General features: G+C 41.7%; 2 protein-coding genes across 2 annotated transcripts in view; one reads left to right on the forward strand and one right to left on the reverse strand.

The window, feature by feature from the left end:
* Positions 1 to 1,869: 1,869 nt before the first annotated feature.
* Positions 1,870 to 17,447, reverse strand: CA2 (carbonic anhydrase 2). Its single transcript, XM_008543190.2, has 7 exons — positions 17,143 to 17,447; positions 15,910 to 16,107; positions 7,655 to 7,773; positions 7,093 to 7,185; positions 6,053 to 6,115; positions 3,970 to 4,125; positions 1,870 to 2,664 (listed from the first exon to the last, which is right to left on the reverse strand). The coding sequence occupies exons 1-7, from the start codon at positions 17,174 to 17,176 to the stop codon at positions 2,545 to 2,547; spliced, it is 783 nt and encodes a 260-aa protein (XP_008541412.2). The 5' UTR covers positions 17,177 to 17,447; the 3' UTR covers positions 1,870 to 2,544.
* Positions 16,644 to 25,808, forward strand: part of LOC103566708 (carbonic anhydrase 1) — a 105,282-nt gene continuing 96,117 nt past the window's right edge. The window contains exon 1 of the mRNA XM_070631383.1: positions 16,644 to 16,828. The gene's annotated coding sequence lies outside the window, so the exon portion shown is untranslated. The remainder of the gene's footprint in view (positions 16,829 to 25,808) is intronic.

The raw sequence follows: 25,808 nt of genomic DNA on the forward strand, positions 1-25,808 counted from the left end.
GGTATCAAGGTGAACTCTATTGATAATTAACAGTTGTCCTTGAAAACTAAATAGAATCAAAACCCTCCAGGTTTAATGTTTAAATTGTTCTTTCCTGCCTCCCAGCATCACTGTATTTGTACTTCTCAAATTGGAGCTACATGGGTCCCAGCAGGTACACCTCACAACGAGAGGTGACCATAAGTTGCAGAATAAACGTTCCGAGAGTGCCAATTTTATTAATTATAATAAGCCCATTAAAACATTTTATATTAGAAATGAACATGACTATAATACAGAGGAGAATGGAAATTTTGAATAAGTTTAACAAAACCTGAGACTTTAGAGAAGCTTCAAACTGTGTCTCAGGAGATAGTTCTCCAAGGAATATTTCGATGGAACATTTGGAAAGCACTGGTATAAATTAGAATAATTTGTGCACATTACAAATAGGGCAAAACTTTGTTTCTCAAAAAAAAAATCAAGAAAATTGTATCTCCTGATTAAATTTAATTCCAGCTGAGAGAGACATCAAATATATTCATTGCAGTATCTGGAGCTCATCTGTTAAATACCAAGCACATAATTCATTCCATATATAGATCTCAGTTTCTGGTTCAGTATATAACTGAAAACCAATATATAAAAATATGCATGAGTTAAACTCTTCATTTTGTATTTAGAGGAGGCCCCCAGCAACCAGCTGGAGCAGGCTTACCTTTAGTTCACACACAATTGTGTCTAAGGTAGGCTTTATGGGTCCTAGACCCAAATCAATCAACAATCACTTTGGGGAGAAGCCTCATTCCAGGAAACTAAGAAAAGTTGATGTTACAGTTGACAGAATCACAAAAGAAAAAAATATATATTAAAAAAGTGTTATTTGGGGGGCTGGATCAGTGGCATAGTGATTAAGTTTGCACGCTCTGCTTCTGCAGGCTGGGGTTTGTGGGTTCGGATCCTGGGCACAGACCTGCACACTGCTCATCAAGCCATGCTGTGGCAGCATCCCACATACAAAATAGAGGAAGACTGGCAGATGTTAGCTCAGGGCCAATCTTCCTCACCAAAAAATAGTGTTATTTTTGACCACCTCCTATACACCAGACATTACCTCATATAATTATCACAATCCCGGGTGTTCTCCTCTTTTTACACCCAGGATCAGAGAGATTGAGAAGAGCTGGAATTCAAAACAAATCATCAAACTCCAAAGCTTGTGAACTTTCTCCTGCATAAAACTCAGCAGAATTTTTTTGGAATGCAGGCCAGGGTGTAAATCAGCTTAGAGACTTTTCTATCCCAAGTAACAAAGACTTTTTATTCCCCCAAGTGCAGAACCTGAGTTATGTGTTAAACACGCTGTCCAGAATAACTCATCAGCCAAACATCCCAGGGTCCAGGCATGGAGCTAAATCCCAAACAGTCATAATCGTGGGGGATTTTTATTTCCTTTGCTCACCCTTCTTTCTAATTCTAATAGGTATAATTTGCCTTGCTAGGATTCGAATTACTCTTTTACTTCTGGGTACCACTTGAATTTTCTTTTTGAATAAAATGAGTTTTCCTTTATTTCCTTCCCAAGGAGAATATATACTGATTCGGTAGGTGCCCTTTTATCCCCTTGCTGCTTCTCACGCAGTCAGTTCTTCTCTCCCTGGCAGGACTAGTCCATGCAAAGACCACGAGAGGGAGTGCTCAGAAAGCGCCTACAACAGTGCTCGGCAAAGAGCAAGCGACCTTTGGGTTTTCCCTCTTCTGGCGACTCCTTCCATTATGGGTAAAGCAATTACAAGGCTCATTATTAATAACGAATTAATATGAATTACAAAAGTAGATGTTTGCTCCTCCATTTTACCCACTGCCCAGCATAAAATAAAATAACCCAAATTAGAATTCTGGATTTTATTAGAGAATATATCTAAAATACAATTTATTAAGTTACGATATATTATCTGAATGGAAATATACTCTGTATCACAACTATAATTATAACAATTTTTACAGATAATACTTCATTTACATCTCTGTAATTCAAAAGTCACTAAATTACAACCTAATTCATATTTAAGATAATATGGCTACAAATATATAAGACTTTTAAAATTTTTCTCTAATATAACATCTTGGAATCATGAACGTCTATTTTATCTGATTTACATTACACAGAATCATGACTATTTGACCTGATTTACATTACATGGCTCAATTTCTCTCACGACCTAGATTTGCACTCAAGCATTCTACTTTCCTATATTTTAAAAATAGCCTTTCAGTGACGGAGCGTGGGTCTCACCCCCCACACGCTGCGGACACTGTTCCTTACAGCATATTCTCTGCTACAAAAAGGCTACTACGGGGAGCAGAGCGCTGGTCGTGGCAATTCTGTCAAGCACAACAATTGGTCTAGCGCTTCACATTTTATCAGTAAGCACATCAGGTGAGAGATGAAGGGTCCAGAACACCAGATGCAAAGCAGGCAGGCCCAAAGTCACCAAGGGAGATTTGTGTTCAGCTAAAGGAAAACCCAGAGATTCATCAACTGGCCCCTGCTGTGGGACCATCCTACTTGAAGGATGCTCTGATCTGTCTGTTGTTCAGCGGCTGAGCCGGGCGCCAGTTGTCCACCATTGGGTCCTCAGGTTTGCCCTCCGCGTTGAAATTAAGACTACGGAATTTCAACAGCTAAAAGACACAATAGTATTCTCTTACATGCTTGTGTTATATCTTAAAATACATTCCCCAATATTCACAGCACCATGTATTAATGTTCAAAATTTAATTTGATTCCCAATAGATATATAACCACATATAGATTATATATGTATGCTTTTACATACAAATCAGTTTCTATAAAATACACCAAAAATCATTGCTGTCATTTGGAAAGAAATTTTCAGTGAGCTTGTGTTTTTCTCTTTTAATTTTCTAATCAAGCATCAAAAAGCCTATAAAATACTTCTGAGACGTAAAATACTAATAACAATTCTAGATCTAAATTAAAGTTTCATTTCCCGCCCCAAGGAAGATAAAGGCCCCATTTGTACAATTAGATAAAGTGGTCCAGGACCTGCAAGCCCCCGGGCCCAGGAACCAGCTGGCATCTTTCCTTAAACATATAGAACCACGGAAATGAACCTGCCCAAGTTGGGGTCTCAAATCCTTGTCGTTGGTTGATCTTTATCAGCTTGAAACTCGTTTCAGTTCCCTGGTCCAGTGACATGACACAGGCAGCCCCCAACCAGTCTCCTGATTCTTTGAGGTTGCTTTTGCCAAGTGGTACTTCCCTTTCCCTAAGCAAGACTTGACCTAAACGCAGAAGGGTGGTTTGGGCAACAATGTAGCAGCCCAAAAATCAATGGCTTTTAACCTGGTCCAATAATGGTTCCCAGTCACCCTCCACGAGGGCAACTTGGATCCAAGTCAACTATTGTAATACACACAACCATAGTTACCACAAGGCACTGATCACTTGAACATCACAAACTCCATTGTATGGGAAATGTGAGGGTGTCTGGTCTACACTGCTAAAGCCACTTGAAGTGAGTTCTAATAGGTATCTTTTCTCCAAGGGATAACGCTCTCCTTTGTCAGAATTCAGAAATGTATTCTGACGTAAATAAAACTGCAGTAAGCTCTCTGTGAGCGAGCAGTAGGCCGGACGTGATCACCCACACCTGTGTGACCTTGAATAGGAAACCTCACCGTTCTGGGCCTCGGTTTCCTCATGGCTTACAAAAAAGGATTAGGTGACAGACACCTTTCTCATTTGCTCTTCAATTTTATCCAATTTTGCACAGTAAAACTAACTCCCTAAGGTTACAGCTAATAACAAATATTTATTGAAAGCTGTTTATTTGCTAAGCACTCTTGCAGGCACTAGCTCCACAGCGAGCTCCAGCAGGAAGAGAGGTAAACCCCAGGTCTGCCCAACTCCAAAGGCCAGCTCCTCTGCCTGGACTAAAGGTTCCACCTCTCCAGCAAACTGACCTGCTCGCTGCTAACGCTGATGGGCTCCCTGAGCACAATCCAGGTCACGCATTCCAGAAGAGGAGGGGTGGTGAGGGAGCCTGGGTAGGTCCAGTAGTCCAAGCTTTCAGGGAGGAGGCCACGAGGATCAAAGTTAGTGAAGTCTGCGCTCTTGCCCTGGAACAAGGCAAATACACAGGTTACAAATGTCACACGCCCAGAGCAGGAGGCAGGCCGGAGAGTAGGACACGTGAATATTCCCCTCTGATAGCCAGCAAAGCTTCTTTGTAAAGAGAGGTACGCCACGTTCACCAGAAAACAAAATAAAAAGACATTAACAGAAGGTATTTGACTTGGAAACACTGATTGGCAGATATGAGCAAGAGAACCTGACTCTTATTTTCACCTGTCTATTTCTCATCTTGTCCTCTAAAATAATCCCCTATATTTTCCATTAAGTCATTAACTCATCACAGGCAGTGTTGAAAGTAAAACCACTGCCACTGAAACGATGCAACTTTAGGCTGCAGTTACAAAAATACAGTATCCTTGATGGGGAGGTAACTGTCATGCTATCCTAGCTGATGGCTGGATCAAAACTACAGACCTGTCTTCCGTTCTGGACACCACACTTTTAAAGCAACAGATGCAAACAGGAGTGGTTACCAGAAGGGCCACAAGATGGTTGCAAAGAGAGAAAGCTGTCATTTGAGTCAAAAGGGAACTAAACATAATTAGCCCAGGTGTAGGTGAAAGGCTGTGAGAGAGAGAACAGGGTCATATGGGAGAGGAGTCAGATTAGTTTTTTTTATTGAGGTATAATTGACATATAACACTATAATAGTCTCAGGTATATAATGTAATGATTCAATATTTGTATATATTGTGAAATGAGCACAATAAATCTAGTTAACATTCATCACCATACATAGTTACAGAGTTTTTTCTTTTGGTAAGAACTTTTAAGATCTACTCTCTTAATATGCAATACAGTATTATAACTACAGTCACCAGGCTGTACATTACATCCCCAAGACTTACTTATTTTATAACTGGAAATCTGTCCCTTTGACCTCTTTCACCCATTTCACCTTCCCATCCTCCACCTCTGGCAACTACCAATCTGTTCTCTGTATCTATGAGCTTGTTTTTGTTTGTTTGTTTAGATTCCACATACAAGTGAGTTCATGTGGTATTTGTCTTTCTCTGTCTGACTTATTTCACTTAGCCTGACGTCCTCAAGGCCTATCCATGTTGTCACAAATGGCAAGATTTCATTCTTTTTTATGGCCAAATAACATTCCACTATATATATACATATATATATATATATATATATACACACACACACACACACACACATCACATTTTCTTTATCCATTCACCTGTTGGTGGACACTTAGGTTCTTTCATGTCTTCGCAATGGTAAATAATGCTGCAAGGAACATGAGGGTGCATATATCTTTTCTAATCAGTGTTTTCAGATCAGGTTCATTCTATATGATTCAAAGGGGTCAAGCTGGGAGTAACAGGTGAGCATTTCAGAAGACAGATGCTGCTTCAATTCGAGGATGAGCTCTAGAAAGCCAGGGCTGCCCCGGTGACTACAGTATTTAAGCAGATGCTCAGTGACCTCAGAGGACTTAAACCTGAGATGGAGGAATTCAAAGGAGTTATAGAATATAAATCTTCACGAAGCAGGGCCTTATTCGACATGCTCACCATTGTACTTCCCGGGTAAACAAAGTGACTGGCAGGTACTAAGCACTCAATAAATATCTACTGCATGAATGAGTGAACAATTTGACCAGATGATCTTTCAGTCTTTTTGCAATCATGAGATTCTCTGATTCTTGTATATGAATGTTCAAATGATGGGAAGCAAATTAAATAAGTACGTCTTAAAATCATACTAGTGTTAGGATCAACTTTCGGATAAAGAAAAGTTAAATATATATATAGGCAACATTTTACCTTTATTAACCACTCATCCAAATACCATCTGTCAAATGGAGACTACTCAATTGGATCAAAAGAACTTTCCAAAACCTGTGGGGTATGGAAAATAAGTACCCTATTGAGGTGGCAGAAAATTCAACTGTACCTTTGTTTTAATGGAATCCAGCACATCAAGGACTTTCTGTAGGCCTGGTTTAGCACCACCAACCTATAGAAAGACACGAGGGACAAGACACTGTATTCCAGTTGGTACCACACCAGTTTTCAACCGGGCAACTCTAGCATAAATTTCTCCAAACGGTGAACTAAATCCACCACTCATGACGTGACATCCATCCGTCTTGGTTTGATTACATCGGTGCCATGGACTTCCCTACTTTCTCTGACAAACTCCCTCTGCTTCTGCCCCTATGGTTCCCCTGAAACTACCCTCTCAAATGTCACCAATGACCTCCAACTGCCACAGCCAACACTGTTCAAGTACTTACCTTAATCTCCTTGCATGATGTTACACTATCTTCCCTGCTTTTCAAAATTCTCTCCTCTCTTGGCTTTCCTTCTGCCCCTCAGCCTCCTGAACCTCCCTTGACTCTTGTATTCCTGTTTAGTCATTTAATTAGCATCTTTCCCACTGACTTAAATGCCTTAGGGTTTGCTGTCTCTCAGGGTTGCTCACTCAGCAGCTTCATCATCTCCTCTTCGTGCTTTCCTTGGATGATTTCATATACACTTGTAGCTTCTATCTCGACATATGATTTTGGGGCCCATGAATCTTCAGCCCAGACCTTTCTTCACTCGCTTTACAACGGTGTAGGGGGCAGCTCAACCTATATGGAGTCACTGTCCTTCACCTCCAAAACTTGATCTAAATTTAACATCGTCTTTTGTGAAATAGTACTACCTAGCTTAAGGTTGAAGAAAAAAGACTAGTAGTCATCTGAAGTATGTCATAGAACATTCTCATATCACATTCCACATGTACCTAGTAAATACCTCTCAAATATTCTCCTTGTCTTCCATCTCCACCACAACCAGCAGATATGAAGGGGAAATTATCTCTGAAAATATTTGGGAGCCAAAGGCATTTCCTGGGCTCTTTGTAGAATGTCCTGTTTGTTATGAATGTTCTGTTTGGTTAATCTTTCTTGAAAACAGGGGGAAAAAAGAATTAGGCCATCAACTAACCTTCAAAAAAACACCCACAACAGCCAGTCCATCAGGTTGCTGCACAGCTTTTCCAAAATCCCCGTATTTGGTGTTCCAATGAACCAAGTGAAGCTAACGCAAGAGGAGACAAAACCACAAACCGTGAAGGATTTACAGAATAGGAGCCTCCAGATTTTATCCAGTGATCTTTTCTTCATAGCTAGAGGTTACTAAAAAAGTGAAAATGTTGATAATTTTAAATATAAACTTTCCTTTCGTTTTAATTCTAATTATCCACTACTTGGCATAATAGCAAGTGATTTCATCAACAACTCCAAGACAAAAGGTTGCACAGTTTTGAAGGAAGACACAAATCTTATTTGTAGATTTACATTAAAACAGGATCTTCCCATTTGAATTTGTTCACTTTGTGCCCATGGTGTCTGTGGAGGTCACAGAGGAGGTTTTGTGGCATCAATTGTAAAATCACAAATAAAGGTTGTAAGATGCAAACGCGAAGGTCCTTTGTAAAAGCAGTGGTTCGCTTGGTTTGAGTTGAATCTACAAAATTAAGCTTTGGGAGAAAAAGAGTATATCTTACCTCCGCAGCATACTTCTTTTTGTCCACAGTATGCTCAGAACCTTGCCCATCAGACGAGCCCCAGTGAAAGTGAAACTGGATCAGCCTGTAAGTGCCAGTGAGGGGTCCTCCTTGCAGCACTGAAATTTTAAAAATACATGTATATATGTGTGTGTGCATACATATATATATACACATTTACATATATGCACACACACACACTTCTACATGCATCTGCACATGAAACCCACACTACTAAATATTACAATCTTTAATCTCTTTTTACAATACTAAATTTATGCCTGAAGCAATATTTTCACTCTGTGAAAATTAAATCCACACTCAGCTTGAGTCTATGGTGCTGAGCACGATCATTTCGTTTTCCCTCACTTGTGTAGGGTGAAGGATGGATGCTTGTCCCGTCTGTCTTCTGAGGACAATGGTGCTTCTCTCTGGGTCTGTTCTGGAGTCACAGGTTCAGGTTCAGAGAGGAAATTCTAGGAACCTTTAAGTCCTCTGCGAATCCCTGAAGAAGCGCTGTGCAGCTGCTTGCCCATTCTGGTATTAATGTAACTTTGTTACAGTAAAATCAACACTAGGAAATACATCCTTAGACTACAGTCTATCTGTAGATAATTAATGACTTGTGTCTTAAGAGGGGATTAAGGGGCTGGCCCGGTGGCACAGCAGTTAAGTTTGCACGTTCCACTTGGATGGCCCAGGGTTCGTCGATTCAGATCCCTGGTGAGGACTTGGCACCGCTTGGCAAAAGCCATGCTGTGGCAGGCGTCCCACGTTAAAGTAGAGAAAGATGGGCATGGATGTTAGCTCAGGGCCAGTCTTCCTCAGCAAAAAGAGGAGGATTTGCAGCAGACGTTAGCTCAAGGCTAATCTTCCTCAAAAAAAAAAGGGGGAGGGATTAAAATAGTATGAAATCACTGATTCCCCCATTCCCTCCAAAAAAATTTTTATCTAACTTATATGTATTAATGGGATTTAACCAATATATTTAAAAGCTTTTAAAATTAGTTTAGTTCTACACTTCAACTTTATTTCTCCAGAACTGGGAGGAAACCATCTGTGGCTGTGAGTGTATTTTATTAGCTTTGGTTTACAATTCCATAAAGAATGAGCCCAAACTAACTTTGGCTTTCAAAACGGAGAGACAAAGTCCTTGTTACAACAAAGTTTGTTCGCTCAACTTCACCTAAACGTGCTGAGATGGTAGCAACACCCCTTTGTCTATTCAGAGAAAAGATGAAGCTGGCTGGGGACATTCAGGAGGTGGGGCCTTTCGAGGGCTCCTGATAGAGCCTCTGGCTGCCAGCTCTGCCTGACAATAAGCCAGGAGACAAAAAGAAGAATGAAAGAGAAAAAGAGCGAATTATAAATAGTGTCATATTACAGATCTGTTAAGAAACATGAATTTGGATGTATTCTGATAAAATCACATCTCTTGAAACTTAAAAACAACTTATTGTAAAAGTTTTTTTTTTAATCTGATGATTCTGTAAGGAAAGAATTAGCCTAATCCCCAGAAAATAGGCTTTTTTAAAACATGAAAGAATTGCCATTTTTCATAATGATATACCCTTAAAACAAAATATATATTTATGAAATAAACTGATACTGAAATTAATTGCTTTATCATAACTTTTTAAAGCTACTAGCTAGCTGACTGATTATAAAACCATTTGTAACATCATTAATTCTACCAAGCGTTAAAATTAGTTAAAAAAAAAACTATATTAATCATTTGAGATAAGTGATCTTTCTGAATGTATCTCCTTTCCCCTGTGAAAAATCATATCAGAATCTTAAATTTTAAAGATAATAAAGCTTATTGCTATTTCTACTTCTTATTCACTTCTTTGCAGATCTTAAGATTCCAACCTAACTTACTTACTTCAGAGAACATTTAGAATTAAGCGAGAGTGTACATGAGCCTTTATTAAACAAAGCTTGCTAATACTAAATAAAGAAATGCTTGGGGTTCAGTGGTTAAACACATTCAGTGCTAATCTATTGTTATCAGATACCTGTTTTAGCTCCTGTTAAAATAAAGCTGGGTGGCTATGCAGATTAGAAGCCCATTGTAATTAGGAAAGGTTATTAAATTCTTAAAGCTTAATTGCTACAAAAAACAGAAATTTCTAGTCTTCTTCAGGTAGTTGGTTATTTCTCAGCAAATTCTTAGCATGGAGTTTAGTCAATGAAGTCCCTCAAAAACATTGTTATAATAATAAATTGCCAACTTGAATAAAGGTAGCATACGTCTTTTTTGATAAATAGAAAAGATGACATTTGGTTGAAAGATAAGGAGCTTACACTATATTGCATACCTACTTATTTATTCATTTATTTTGATGGCTACATGCCATTTTCTAAACTATCCCAGTTTAGAATGAAATCTGTTTTTCTAATGCAAAAATAATTTTAAAAAATAGCAGAAATTGCTGACTGCTTATTCTTTTCTCTGTAAAACTGAGCCATGTTAGTGGGGCTCTGAAGAGTCAGTGAGGTATTGCACCATAGAAATGTGTTCCACAAGGGATGGAGGTACATACAGGAGGTTTTCCACTTGGATGTCTTTTTCAGGACTCCCCAAACTTAATTTAAATCCAAATTTAAATCCAAAATTAAGAGGTGGAGCTCTTGCTCCAGCTGATTCTAATTTTCATGATCTGCCATCAGTTATGCATATTATATATATAAAACACAAAATTAAGGGGCCCGCCCAGTGGCATAGTGGTTAAGTTCACATGCTCCACTTTGGCAGCCCAGGGTTTGCAGGTTCAAATCCCGAGCACCGACCTAGCACTGCTCGTCAAGACACACTGTGGCAGGTGTCCCACATATAAAATAGAGGAAGATTGGTACAGATGTTAGCTCAGGGACAATCTTTCTCAAGCAAAAATAGGAAGATTGGCAACAGATGTTGGCTCAGGGCCAATCTTCCTCACCAAAAGAACAAAAAGACAAAAGAAACACAAAATAAACACGAAATATAACATTATAATCTGTCTTCCTATACATATTACTTGGGAATATTATGTAGATTATATGCTATTTGTGAAAATTCAGAGATTCACTCTAGTAATATTGAAATAAATCAGACTACTTCTACAAATTAAAAAACTAGAAAATTTAACATTTTTGAAGTTTTTCTTCCTAATCACTTTATTCCTACTTAATATAAGATGCATCCAAATAACAAACTAAAGACCTTGGTGAATGTCAATAATCCCTCTTAAATCCAAAATACAAATAAATTATCCCAATAATCCTCAGTCTAAAACTAAAATGTAAGGGAGTTCCCACTAATGAAGTAAATGAATTAAGTCTACTGAAAACACAGCATTTCTAGCAGGTGAACAATCTTCTCTATGAATAATTTGAAAATTATTGAATCAGGCATTACTGTTTTGCTTTTTTTGGCAGTAGCCAATAATCCTAAAGCTACCCTCTAAAGTTAAGGAAATGAATGTCAATGTAGACAAATCTGAGAAAAAGACGCCCACATTCCATTTCTTTTAAAGGAGTGAACTGGTTAGCTGTTATTTTCACTACAGTAAATACAACTAAAATTCAAGAGAACAGAAGTTTCCTGTTAGTTGCAGGTATATGGCAATTCTCCAAGAGTAAAAAAAGAAACTCTTGACATGAATGTAATTAAATACAATGTTTAGAATGTTTGGGGTTTTGGGCTTGGGGTTTTGGGCTTAGGCTTTAGGGTTCTGGGGGTTTTGGGGTTGAGGGTTGTGCTCACAACATTCACAGTATGCATGACAAGTCCTTTCGTTTCTTGTTGTTATGCTTCCTTTTAACTTATGACTGTTTGTGGGGGGAAAATTGTCAAGCATCAATAGCGTGTCCTACAAATCCAGCAGACCTCAAGTAGGAACATCCACTCCATCATCCCGACAACGGTCTGCTCGAAATGAGCACAGGTGAACTCCGCTTGCTTCCTGCTCTGTTCTTGGACTAATATCAACAGATAAAAATATTCCAATTCTAAAACACAGAAATGACATGAGAGTTGTATATGGGTTGGCCCAGTAATGCGGGCATCGTTCTTTCAATGCTATTTGCCTCTAACTTTGCAGTAAAGCAGGAGAATTTCAAACTCATTAATAAAAGTGAATAAGTTGGTAGGAGTTAATAATTTGACTACTATTCTTTTCTCCCAAATAAATCTAGTAATAAAAGATCTCAAACAGAGAGGTATTTTTTAATAATTAAAAAAAAAAACTAACAGGATTAACAACTTTTCATTAATTTAAGGTGGTTTATTTTTAAAGGAATTTCGAAGATTGATGAGAGCTTTAACTCAATCATCTAGTTAAAGCCCATTAACTTCACATTTACAAAGAATTCTCTCAAGCTTAAACATAGTAATAAATTCTACCAGCTCAGCTCCTCACACTCCAGTATTTAAGTTTGGGAATAAGATAACATTTGAGACTTTTGAAAATCTGGATCTGTAAGAAGTTCCAGAAGACTGAAATCTCACTAAGGAAAAAAAAAAGTAAGTGAACTGAAGCATTTAAATGTAGAAAAGAAATGGTAAAGAATATCCAAAAATGTTAACAACATAAAAATAACTCCTAACAAAAAGAGATGTTAAACTGTTGATCTAAAACAATTGAGTGACCAATGAATAAATTATTTTTAGGCTGAAGCGTACATAAAAGTCTGTCAGTTTTTTAAAACATGGTACGCACACACTAAATGTTAACTATGGCTATCATTCAAAGATTCGTATTCAACTTCTCTTTCTAAGTGATGGTCCTTTAGCCACACTCCAACAAACTAGGAAGGAGCCCACCAGCAAGCTCCTTAACCTCTTCAGCATTCTGTTTCTTCGTGTTTATTTTAAGCGGGTTTGACCGGAGTATCTGCACCACTTGTTCTAACTCGAGGATCTTAAAAAAAAGTCTCAAAGGGGTTTCTCTGCAGGGTATGATCGTTTTGTTTTTTTATTCTGTAGATGTGTTTTCGCTTAATATCAACATTTAACATATTCTTCATTCTAGAAAAAAAAAATGCTTCCTTGTTTAACCAAAACAGGTGAAATGTTGAAGCGGTACAGGCACAATTACAAAGGAGTCTTTCATACGCCATGGAGAGGAGTCTGTCTAACGTTCACTGCTCCCCTTGTTTTCACGGAGCCTCCTGGCCCGTCTGGAGAACACAAGGAGCTCTCTCCAGGCCCCTGGACCCTCCCACTTCCCTCGGCCTGCGTCTCCTCCAAGACACTGAAACCCTTCAAGCCTCAACGTAAGCCTTATTTACCCTAGAGAGTCTTTCCTGACTTACTCAGGCCAACTCCTGAGCCTTCTGCAAGCTTCCACAGTTCCGTGGAGGCCTTCCTGTTGCACTTGTCAAAGTCACTGTCAGTGTCTGTCCTGTGTAGGTCTTTTTACTGTAGGTATCCCCAGCAAAGGGCTCTGGGGATAGAGCAGAGCGACCAAGACTCCATCCTACCCTCATGATGCCCAGCTTATCTTTCATTTAATCGGTGTCAGTAAGCATTTTTTGGTATAAGAACTAGGTGAATAACACATGTGTCCCTAAGACGTGGGTTTGAGCCCCTATTGAAATGCCTTGGTTTTCATCTGTTTCACAATCTAAACACAGCCAGTTGCTTTAATAATGTATGTTATTCACCAGAAGAAGTAGTTAGAAAATATGGCTAGCTCTGATGAGTTACTGCTCATGTAGAAATCCACCAGAACTTGATATATTCATGGTAAAGTGTATAAATATATAATAACGTCATATATAAAATCAGGACATACTTTAATGTGATAAAAGGGATGATTGGGAACATAGTAAAATAAAATCTTAAAATACCATCAAGTGATGGGAAGTGATCTTTAAACGAATTGAAAACTTTCTTCAAAAATCTCATCAGATAGCCAGCCCTGATGGCCTAGTGGTTAAAGTTCGTCATGCTCCACTTCAGCAGCCCGGGTTCAGTTCCCGGGCGCAGAACCACACCACCTGTCTGTCAGTAGCCATGCTGTGGCAGCGGCTCACATGGAAGAACCAGAAAGGCTTACAACCAGAATATACAACTATGTACTGTGGCTTTGAGGAGGGGGGAAAAAAAGAGAGGAAGGCTGGCAATAGATGTTAGATCAGGGCAAATCTTTAAAAAAAAAGTCTTATCAGAAGTGCAATAGCTACAGCAATTGCCTAATAAAGGCAGACAAATGGCTGTGGACCGGACAAACAGCAGTGGTCATTTATTGAGGAAATGTTATGTGCCAGGCACTGACCTAGGTGCATCTATTCTGTCCCATTTAATCCTTCCTCATGGCAGACACTACTGCTACTCCAATTTTACAGTCAAGAAAACTAAAACTTACAGAGATTAAGTTCCTACCATTCCCAGGACCACCAAGCTAGTTAGTAGCAGAGCTGGCACTTGAACCCAGGTCTGTCTGACCCCGTCTATGCTCCCAGCCATCAGACTAAATGCTAAAATCCACTTTCCGGTAATATATATTACTGGAACAATTTATTTCAGGATCAAATTTGTAAGGAATACAAGGAGTTGCCTCATTTGGTTCCATTTATCAGATATTTGTTTCCTCATTGTTCCAAAAAAAGACTTTAAGCACCCAATTTCTCTGTAGCATCCAATGAGGTATATAATTAGCGGACATTACATCCATTGAAAACAATGATTTCACTGGCAGCACTGAAACATACATTCATTGCGTCTCTTAAAAAAGAACGTTGACAGCTAAAGACTAAAGTAGCTTACTTCTTTTGTTTTTTAAATAGCTAAACATGAAATTTTATAGCATCCTTTCCATATGCACAATATGGCCAAGACTTTGGCCTTGACATAATATAATCTAAACACATAGTATTCTTTACGTGATGGAAAGAAATTGTTTCCCTTATATTTAATCATTTGACCATGGTTTCTTTGGAGTGGGAGGTGTGCTTGGGAAGGCAATGCAGCAGAATCACTGAAGGAGTGACTTGCATGAAAATATTCTTCTAAGTCTAATAATCTAAATCTAATAAATCATGATACTCTGCCAGAATGTTGTATGTGTGCATGTGTATATGCGTGCGTACTGGGGTGAGGTACACACAGGACACAGATAGGTTGAAAACAGTGCTCAGATGATCTGCCCATTATCCTGCTTCAAATTGTCTTCCAGAATCACTACTTCAGAAAGCCAAGCGTCCAAATGTTTTTAGAAGCGGGGGGGTGGGGGGATGGGGGGGTGGGGAGGGTGGCAGAAAGAACAATTTTTTCAAAACTACTGAATACATTGGATAGCTACTGGAAAAGAACAGTCAACTTGACTATGATGGTTATAACTGCATTTATATAATATATTAGTACTATAGGTCATTACTCCAAAATTCTGACAGCATGATTGAATGCTTTCTCTGTCTTTTCTCATGTTGCCCCAATGCTCCCCTCACTCCCATAGCACCACACACAATGTGTTTGTAGCTCCATTCACTCAATGACCTTCAGGGGAAGGCCCTCAGGAAAATAGGACACTTGGCAATTAAATGGACCAGTGGGCAAAGAGGGCTGTTACTAGGACTGACTGGAATTGTTCTCCTCTTTCTAAACAAGAAAAAAGCCCCATTCAGTAGGCGTCCTGTAAACAGCTCTACCACAAACAAATTATGGCAATTGGTTTTGTCAGTAATGGGCCAGGTATGTCCACCAACTCTAAGACATCTTCATCTGTGGCATGAATTTCTGGGTAGATACCAAGTTATACTGCCACCTTTATCACACTAGCCTAACGCCGAGAAAATATTCACAAATACGACACTTCTGAGAATCTCAGGATTTTAAATTGTCAGATTTTCCTCACTCTTCTCACCACTGCCTGGAAGATCATACCAACATGTACTTTTTATTGGACAGGCATCAATTCTGGAAAACAAATATTTTAGAAAGAATCTTAAAAGTTGATTTTTTTGCAAACCTCATCCTTCATTGCCAGGGGATCTTGCCTCCTGCGACTTTTCACAGGCATATCACTGTTATTCAATGCCCTCCTTAGAAACCTGGAATTTTACAAGGGAGAAACAGCCCCAGGCCACCTCAGAGCAATTAGCCTAGTTCTCAGAGTCTGGAACCTGATGAAGAGGATCAGAGTGGCATCTCAGAGCACTGGGATTAACCAGCATTCAAGGGGTTTCCTGCCACTGCTCCTGATTCCTCCCTTTAGCTGGAAAAGCAGAGTCACCAGCTAAAAGGCACGAGTTCCTTTCTCAACACTGACCTGCTTTGTCCTGGGAGTCATCAAACTCCACGTTGAAAGAGTGGCCGTTGTTGACAATTCTCCGAGAGGTCGCTTGCTCGTAGTGAACAGCCAGAGGCTTCAGGGCAGCGTCATGAACAGCCGCTTTGGTGTCGATGTCAACAGGGGACTGGCGCTGTCCCTTGGCAATGGGGAAGTCCTTATGCCAGTGCTTGGGTCCTGGGGTTGGAAAGAGACGTGTGAATCCCCCAGTGTGGGGAAGGGCACATCCAGACCCCTAGAAAAGGGCAAGGAGCCTGGAGCCAGTCTGCTCGGTTTGAATTTTGGTGGCCCCACTCCGCCGAATAACCTTTGGAAAAACACTCACCCTGTGCCTCAGTTTCCCCATTTGTACTATGGGGGTAATAATAACATCTACCTGATAGAGGTTGTTGTGAGAATTAGAATCAATATACAGAGAGCTTTTAGGACAAATAGTGAGCGCCACATCAAGACCCGTGTTCTGTATGTTACGCTGGTTTTACCGAAATGGAGCAACTGAAATTGGGCTTGTGGTTGGGATTTACAACATGCAGGCTCATGTCCAACAATCCCGCAGCCTGGGATTCCGCCCTCTCGTCTTCCTCCTAGATGTCAGGGCAGTCTCTGCTCAGTCTGGCACCCCTCTTTTGATGGACAGGATCCCCGCCACGTGGGAAGCCCCAAACCCCCAAAGATGCGCCACACACGTCTTCCTCTGGCATCTGTTGGCTCCGGAGAGCCCAGATATGCGGCCATGAGAAAGTCAGGTTCCTGGTGACCCTCAGCATTAGAAGTGGAGAGATGAATGGAAAACTCAGAAATGAGCGCAATGGATTCAAACCAGCCCAAGAAAATGCCCCCGGGGCAGTTTGTGCCGAGAGCTCAGCCACAGGTGGTGCGGAAAATGCAGCGTGTGGGGGTAAGGGATCCCCTAATTTCTCTGCCATCAACAACTAAAATTTGGGGTTGCAACCCTTCCTCGCTTCCTCCTAGGTCCAGCTGGCTGGTGTCCGGCTCGTGCGTGACCGGGAGGGACTGTCTGGTCCTCCCTCGGGCCCTGCGCGCCGCGGGGACGCGGGCGTTCCTCGACAGCGGCCCCGGGCTGGGCGATGGGGCGCCGCACGGGGAGACGCGGGCTTCCGCGGTAAACGGCAGGTGCGGGCGCTCGGGGCCGGGCCCGGGATGCGGGATGCGGGATGCGGGACGCCGCCGCCGCCGGCCGCCCGCACTCACCGTTGTGCTGGCCGTATCCCCAGTGATGGGTCATGGTTGCGCGCTGGTCCGGGCACGACAGGAGTTGGCGCCGGTGTAGCGGCGGCTGTCGGGCGCCTGCACCGTGTGTCCGCGGGTCGCGCCGTCACCGGCTTTTATAGGCTCCCGCCAACTTGGTGCTCGGGGGCGGCCCGAGGGAGGGGGCCCGGGTGGACCCGAGCGGCGAGGGGAGGTGCCGGGCGAGGCGCGGGGGCGGGGAGGGCGCCCTCTCGGCGGGCGCTGGGCCGGCTCGGGAGCTCCTCTCCCGCCGTGCGCCCCCCTCGGCCGCGGCCCGGGCTCCGGGGCCCCGCGCGGGCACCGGCCCCGAGCTCCCTGCGCGCGGCGGCGGCGGCGGCGGCTCCCGGGCTGCTGGGTCCAAGTGGGGCTGCGGAGCGTCTACGCGCACCCCATCCCCCTCCGGGGCGCGGAGTCTGGCGGCGGCGCGGACTGCTCGGGCCCCGTGCCCCCGGTGCCTTTCATCCTCTGGCCCCATTGTGATCGCATCCCCGGCCTCGGAGCCCTCCCGCCGCGCCCCATCGGCCCGCTCGCGCCGGGGGCTCCAGCGCGGAGGGCTTCCTCCCGGTGTCCGCGGCCCGAGGCTGGCAGGCTCGGTCAGGAGCTGTGACCTTGGGGCAAATAGGGATACGGTCCTTGCGGCGCTGGAGAGGCTGTGGGCCGCGCGCCCCCTGCTGGCCGGCCGCGGACAGAGCGGGAGAGGCGAGGCGGCCCCGGTGGAGGCCAGCGTGCGGGTTGCATTTCCCTGCAAGCCGTGAGGTCTCATACAAAGTGCTCATCTCCTCCTACCTTCCTTCTTTTCTTTAAAAAATTAACTTTGGGGGGATAGACTTCCCAGTTGAGCACATGTTGATTTAACACTATCAAAACTTCTAAAACAGTCACTTTTGTCAGAGGAATCGGGTAAAAGAAAATTCCTTGCAAAGTGGTGAGAAGCTTCCTTGGCTGATAAAGGAAACTTGGCATCTGGCATACCTAGGAAGAAATTCAAAAGAATTTTGACGCAAGGAAGCGTTATGACCAACCTGTGCCCCATGCATTCTGCCTTTATGAGCCCCCGTTTTCATAACACACACACCTATTTATGTCTGTATTGATGTAAAGATTACTATCCTAATAAGATATATTTAAACATTTTCTTTGACCTAAATGTCCATTTTTTTCTTCTGATTTTAAAAGAAAATACTTTCGTGGACATCTGAAAGTGCTGTGGGCCTGAGGCATTGTCCTCATGGTAGCTGACAGATAAGTCAGGGCTGTTTTGAGATGGGGACAGAATTCATTTCCTTCAAGGGACTTTGCCACAAAAAGGGGAGGAGGATTTTCTGTCCTGTGGCTCTCTGTGATCTTTGAGAGCAGAGCAGTAGAGTTAAAATTGGAGAAGCAAGATGCAGTTTCATGCAATGGTGTCAGACTTGACATCATATTACTTACGTAGAGAAACAAAAGGATAAATTATAACATTAGTGTAAATTTTTGCAATGTTGATCTCAAAATCATCGTTTTCTATTTATTTCAGTCAATTCCACACAAATAAATATGATTCATATTTAGATTTACTTGTTCTTGTCCTAAGACTCTAGAAAAGCATGTATCTATGTGTGTGCGTCAGGGGGGCTCTTTTGGTTAATGTCACTGAATTCTTAGGCAGAAGAGTAGCAATGAGCTATTTTTGGTTTCTAGGACCATCACAAGATGTAGTTCATGTGAAGAAGAACCTTTGATTTGTGTTTCTGTAGCTGCAGAGTCTCTTGTGGGGCCCAGTGAAAGAATCTGAATTCTTTGCATAATTTTCAAATATTTACTTAATTCCGAGGGAGAGGACCTTGCTGTTGTTGGTAAGTGCTGAGAGTTCAGTACCAAGTCCATGGATGTAAGGTGGGTTCTGAAGACCCCAGGAGAGTAGCCAGGCTGGTCGATGGGCTGCGATCTTTGTCTCTCATTCTCTGGGAAGCTGGATTGTGGCTTTACTAACATGCAGGTCATAGGAGAGTTTGATGATTAACTATCTCTAAAACTTCAAACTGCAGTTCACCAAATAGATTCTTATTATTCAAGTTTCCCCCTTCTCTCCCTTCTAGAAAATGAGCTAATTCTCTGTGGAGCAGACTCTCCCCACAGAGCTGCTGTTGGGGAATGTCACATGCTCACAGCAGGGCCGAGAGCAGCTCACTTTCGGATGCTCAGCGGAGATCCTAATGGTTTTTTTAAACATTGTTTGTATTACGGTGATTGTCTTATTATCTGTCCAATTTTCAGTTTGTTTTGTTTTTTCTGATGGCGATGGCTTTGTGCCTTCATGTCGGTCACTCAGAATCGAACTTTATTTCTTAGCAAGTGGTTGTGACTGAGTCACATGCAAGAGACTACCTAATACTGGGTTTTTAAAAATAAAAATAGTAATTTTTTTATCATGCACCTGTGTTTCTACTAGAGGGAAGGACTGGTTCATTTAAGAATAATTCTAAAGAAAGAAACTGTACAGTGCCTGAAGAAAGGTACTTTTTTCTGCCCCAGAAGGGAAAAATGACAGGCTGTATATCAGGAAAATATAATATAAAAATCTTGAAATCTGTGTTCTAATGATTATAATTAAAAAGCTTCTAACATATTAATCTTGGTAAAAGTATAAAGTAAAATGGAAAAGTATTTGCTTTTCCCCCAAAAGTAAAGATACTGTTAATATATTTTTTTTGGAGATTAGCCCTGAGCTAATGTCTGTCGCCAATCTTCTTTTTTTTTTTCCTCCCCAAAGCCCCAATACATAGTTGTACATCCCATTATAAGTCCTTCTAGTTCTTCTGTGTGGGCTGCTGCCACAGCACGGCTTGATGAGTGGCGTGTAGGTCTGTGCCCAGGATCCAAACCTGCAAACCCTGGCTGCCAAAGCAGAGCGTGTGAATTTAACCACTCAATCATGGGGCCAGCCCCTGTTAATATATTTTACAAAGTGAGATATATGTGGTCTATTAAACGTTGAAACTACAAAACTAATAAGATACTAAAAAGCCAGATAGTCTCCCGTTTGTTACAATCGTAGTATTAAAGGAAGTGTCTGGCAGCCACTTCCTTCTTAGGGCCCCCATGGGTCTTTGTACACACATTGCTCTGTCCTAATATTTGTAATAGTGCATTCTTATCAGAAGCTGCCCTGTAACCATCACGTCATGATTCAGCACCCCATCAGATGTCGGCTGCCCATTGGTGAGGTAGGAATAATTACGGCCCTCCGCAGGTTGCTGTAAGGACTTGGTTATTGACCTGTGGAAATCACCTGCTACAGGAAGGCACTCAGTAAATGACGGCTGGTCAGTTCCTCCTAGACAGTGCTAAGCGGTTAGAATATAATGTAATGAATGCAAAATTAAATACCTGGGCAAGGTTCACGGGGACAATTAAGAAGAAGGAGCCTCCAGCAGCACAAGGTTTGGGTCGTGCAGACATCCATTCTAGCACACTTGCGTATTTGTTTTTCTTATTAAGCTGAGCCCCTGGGGTCAGGAACTGTATCACATTATTCACCCCTGTATCCTGGGGACCTATCAGCATTATCTAGCCTGAGCCCAGGACGTAGCAGTAACTATCTGAGTAATGCTCTTTGAAATTATGGGGCCACTGATCCAAACGGGGTTAGCAGCAGTTTCTCTTTACAGAAGCCAGTCAGTTAACAATAGCATTGCGCTCAAATTAGACTTTCTTGTTTTGAATCTGGGCTAATTTACTGGTTCTCTGACTTGGGGCAAATTGTTTGGTCTTGCAAAGATTCCGTTTCCTTGTCTGCCAAGTTAGGATAATGATAATACCGACCTCGTGGAGTTGTGGTCAGGATACAATGTGTGCAGGATATAATTGGTGTACAGGACGTAGCCCAGCACAATAATTAGAGCTTGATAAATGTTCGTTATCATTATCAAAGCTGTAGTCTTCTGTCCATTCATTCATTCAGCAAATCTGTCAAGTACTATTAAGTTCACGGGGCTACTACTGCAAACCAGAACAACCGGATCCCTCCCCTCAGGGAGCTTACATGGGGATGGATGGGGGTTGTGTACAATAAATGAATAAGCAACAAAAAAGTGAATTTCCAACAGTGGTAATTGGCATGGGGAAAATAAAATGGGAATGAGAGAGAAAACGAGGAGGGAGGGCACGTTACTTTAGATGCAGTGGTCCTGGAAGACCTCTTGCAGGAAGTGACATTTCAGGAACCATTAAGGAAAGATTGGGGAAGGAGAATTCAGGCAGAGGAAATAGTAAGTGTAAAGGTCCCGATGGAGGACATTTCTCGAACAGAAAAGCTTGTGACTGGTGAGGTCAGAGGCAGGCAAACCATGATGCTAGGGAAGGATTTTGTACTGACTGCACAGAGACGCCACTGCGACATTGTAGAGAAGGGAGTGATGTAAACTGGATCGATATAGTATTTCAGAACAAAAGGAGGTTAGAGATTATCTGGTCTGATTCCTTATTTTACAGAGGAAGAAGTTAGTGGAAGTTCCCAGAATGCTTCTTGCTGCTCCCCCATTTCCTTGCCTTCGGCCACCTGAAAATGACCCTTCACAAGAAGATCTAAACTCCTCTCTCTGACCTATAAGGCATTTAATCCGGGCTCTGGCTTTCCTCTGGGCCTCTGAGACTCTTGCCATTCCTCTACCACAGCATGGGTTCAGCAGCCGGCAGTGGCCAGGAGCTGGGGTTCTGTGAGTTTGCATTCAGCTTCTAGGACTTACCCTCCACAGAACCTCCCCAAGCCTCCGTTTCCACATCTGACAAGTAATAAGATCACCCAGGGTTGTTGCGAGTGTTAAGTGGATTTGGTTATAAAGTAGCGTGGTGCCTGGTGTGTCAGCTGCACCACTGGGATTCTTGTCATTGTAAAGAGGCAGCCAGTTGTGCAAGGGGAAGCAACTTTGTAAGAAGACTGGCTTGAGTTCCGATTCTGGCTCCAACACTTACGTGCCCCATCACCTTGAGCAACCTAAGCAATTCCTCTGAACCTTGCTGACTTTATTTATAAATTAGGGGAAAATTCTCATTCCGGAGCATGATGCTGAGAATGAATGTCTGGAAGATAGGGCGATACGGTTCTGGCTCATAATCTTCATTGAATAAAGGCTATAATTATCCTTATAGTACTTATTGTAAAATAATAAACTGGATTTTCTGTTCCTCTAACTTGGATGAAAAAATTCACATTTACTTAATGAACATTTTTAGAATTCCTACTCTGATGAAAATAACACTCACTGAAAGCTGATTATGGTCTGAGCACGATTCTGAATGTTTTACTTAGTCCTGCACTAGGCGGCACTGGGGCATAGACATGTCATTTTCCCTCAGGTTCCAGCAGGAAGTAGCGAAGCCAGCGTGAAACCAGCTAGTCCTACCCCAGGGCTGAGGCTCTGAGCCACCTGCTGCGGGCCGGAGGTGTTGTAGTAACGGTGCATTAGGACCATGTGTGCAACCCCATTCTGTAAAACAGACAGTTATATCAGCATACTGGCCATTTTTAGGGTTTCTTACCAAACCCCCTCTAACCACTAAAGTGGCAGGAGATAGTACTCACTCTACATTTAATCAACACATGAGTTCAACTTCCCTTGGTATGCTGCTTTTCAGACTTCTAAAAAGTAGTTCCTAAATATGTCTTTTTTTCCATGATAACTAGTAATGTTTAAACTTTTCCATAAGCGATTAAATCTATTTAGTTTTTAAGAGTAGTTGGTGAATTCAAACATTGTTATCAAATTTCAATCAACTAGAACTGGAATGGAGATGTTAAGTGGGATAATTATACTAAAAAAAATGCAAATTATATATTTTAAATGTTTTATGTGCCATGACAGTTGCCACTTGGGGCACCATGAAATGCTCAATTTAATAAGAAAAGGTCCACCTCTTCTTCGAGCATTGGTTCTTAACTGGGGGCAATTTTGACAACGTCTGGAGACATTTTGGTTATCACAACTGAGGGGGGGTGGGGGTGATGCTGCTAAACATCCTGTAATGCGCAGAACAACCCCCATGACAGAGTTATTCACTCAAAATGTTAATAGCACCAAGATCATGAAACCCTGCCTTGAAAGTATCTACAAAGTAATTAATGCTTTGTAAAAGGTCTGAAAAGAGTTACGTATGTATCCAGCAACATGTGAGCTCCAGAACAGTGCTTGCCCATGGTATGCCCACCCTCACCTTTTGTTGGCTGGACTGGACAGAAAAGAATAAAATACCCCCTCCGCACTTTCAGATGATTGTTGATTCACTTTGCTTCAGCACACCACCAGAAATGGCTTTTCTCCCCAAATTGTGGTCACTTGATTATGTTAATAGCAGCTCCACCATATGCTTGAACTTCTCTTTTGCTTATAAATCACCACCTTGTATGGGGAATTTTTGACTTCCTTTTAGTAACAAGAACAATGTAACATTTTCCCCGAAAGGGGAATCATCAGCATTACAAGTCACTTTTTCCTCTTGATCAAGGGCGAGAGTCAGGATTCACAGTGTCATAAACTAGAGGCAAAACATACTTTCTCTCCCCAAAGTTTAAATTTGAATATATATGCTTTTAAAAATTTTTTACGTTTGGTTGTTGGTGAGGATGCCCTCAAGTGTCTCCGTGGGGTGATGTCTTTTCCCCACTGAGAACCTCACCTTTAACCACAGTTTAAGGACAGGAGTAAAGGACTTCATGCTTTTCTAGGGCCTCCCTCACCCCAGGACAGCCCATCCAAGGCTTAGATCCAGGTAAATTTGGTTTTCTGGAAACTGTATGAAGAATATACCAATGGAAACTAGGACTTCTATAATCCTAAAATATATGTGCATGGGCTAAAGGAAACAGAGATGGTTCCATTGTATAATTCTATATTTTGCTCATTTTGTAATTATCCAGGTAAATTCTCAAGGAGAAATTAGTCCATTTGATGCAAGGAAAGATTTTTTGAAAGGTTTTGACTGCTCAAAATTAAGATTTGGGGAGACAGAAGTAACACATAACCTAAGAAAATTGCTCCCGACTTTGACCCTCCACTGCATTTTCTTTACACTTCTTTCCTTCATATTATTTGTGTATTCGTTTTACCACTTCATGCAGAATTGTCAAAATTATTCCATACAAATTACCTCTGTGCTTCTCAGTGTCTCTCTCTGTCTCTTTCTCTTTCTCGCTCTCTCTCACTTGAGCATCACGACTTGTACACAATACACACTTGAATGAATAAATTAATGTCACATCTATGTCCATATTTTAATATTTTAATGGACAGAAGGAATAGTACAATAAATATCCCTTGATTTATCTTTTATATCATCGGTTGCCTTTTTCTTTCTTCTTTTTCTTGTTTTTCCTTTTGCTGTTTTTGACCGAGCTAAACGAGTTCATAACCAATTCAAAAACCACCCAACCCAAGGTCAAAACCGATCAGTCAAAACTGTGTGCCAGACTTACCACAGTTCACAGCAGGGCCCACGTGCACTGTTTTCTAGCCTATGTGATACAGTTATCCTCTTCCACATCCACTCTCACTAATCCCCAATTGGAGAGATGGCAAAGGAAGCAGTGGCTCGGTGTGGGGAGGAACCACAGAGCAGAGCAAAGTTGACTGGCTGGCAGGAGACTGTCCACCCTGGTCTTGTTGGTGGAAGGCCCCAGACCAGCTGCCTGCACAGCGCAGTGCACTGTGATGGGCCACTCCGTGGCAGGAAGAAAATATGAGTATTTGGATTTCTAGTTATTTTTTTCACCCTTTAAAAATTTCTACTTTGTTTATATTTTATAATATATACAGAAGTATAAGACTTTGTGTGTATAATTTGTTTTCAGAAATCCTATATTGGACCTGTGCCCAAGTGACCAGTATCATCTAAAAAGAGCCCAGAGTCCATTGCTGCCTGGGGCTCAGAGATCTGCAGCCGGGTTTTGCAGGCCGCCTGTACCCTCTACTCTGCTATCTGTCCTTTCTTTGAAATGACACCGATATCACTGTTTAACATGACTTTTGTGCCCAGTGTGTTGGGCACCATGGCATGCCTGATAAGCCCTTCCTTTGGGCACCATGGCCATGTTGCCTACAATTTGTCTTCAGTGATGTTTGGAGGTTGCCTTTCTTTCTATTTTTTTCCTCTCCTTGATGCTTCTATGTCGTTCTTTGACTTACTTTTATTTCTTTCATAGTGGACACACAAACAGTTTTGAAGAGCATGAAATCCTTTCGAAAAGGTTTTTTTAATCACTTGTGTATACTTCTAAAATGATATATCAAATATTGACTGCTTTTGCCAAGCTAGAAGCGCCACCCTCTTAGCAGGCTGCAAACGTTCTTCTTAGCGCCTTGTGGTTATTTCATAATTCCTCTGAAACTCTCTCCCCCCCGGGGGCCTAGTCAATGTTTCATATCAATTAAGCTGCTAAGAACAAGAGGCTTAGAATGCCTCACAATCTTGAAAACAGGCCCTTTGTTAGAGAAAACAATGAAAAGGAAGAAATTAGACCTTCTCTGATGAAATATGGTTAAAATCCTCCTTTAAATAGAAAAATTTATAATAGGCAACCAGAGATTTCCATATCAAGTTATGAGTTGAGCCACAAAATACCATCCCCACCAAAATAAATGCTAGTTTGATTTCTA

The sequence above is a fragment of the Equus przewalskii genome, chromosome 8 (genome assembly GCF_037783145.1).
Source record: "Equus przewalskii isolate Varuska chromosome 8, EquPr2, whole genome shotgun sequence".
In the NCBI taxonomy this organism is placed as follows: domain Eukaryota; kingdom Metazoa; phylum Chordata; class Mammalia; order Perissodactyla; family Equidae; genus Equus; species Equus przewalskii.

What these genes read in the sequence shown, in the direction of transcription:
- CA2 (XM_008543190.2), bottom strand. Translation starts at nt 17,176, where the DNA reads ATGACCCATCACTGGGGATACGGCCAGCACAACG. An exon ending in TTGTGGGTGTTTTTTTGAAG is followed by an intron (nt 6,116 to 7,092) that starts GTTAGTTGATGG and finishes GTCTTTCTATAG; the next exon opens with GTTGGTGGTGCTAAACCAGG. An exon ending in TCAGCGTTAGCAGCGAGCAG is followed by an intron (nt 2,665 to 3,969) that starts GTCAGTTTGCTG and finishes TGTGTCTTTTAG; the next exon opens with CTGTTGAAATTCCGTAGTCT.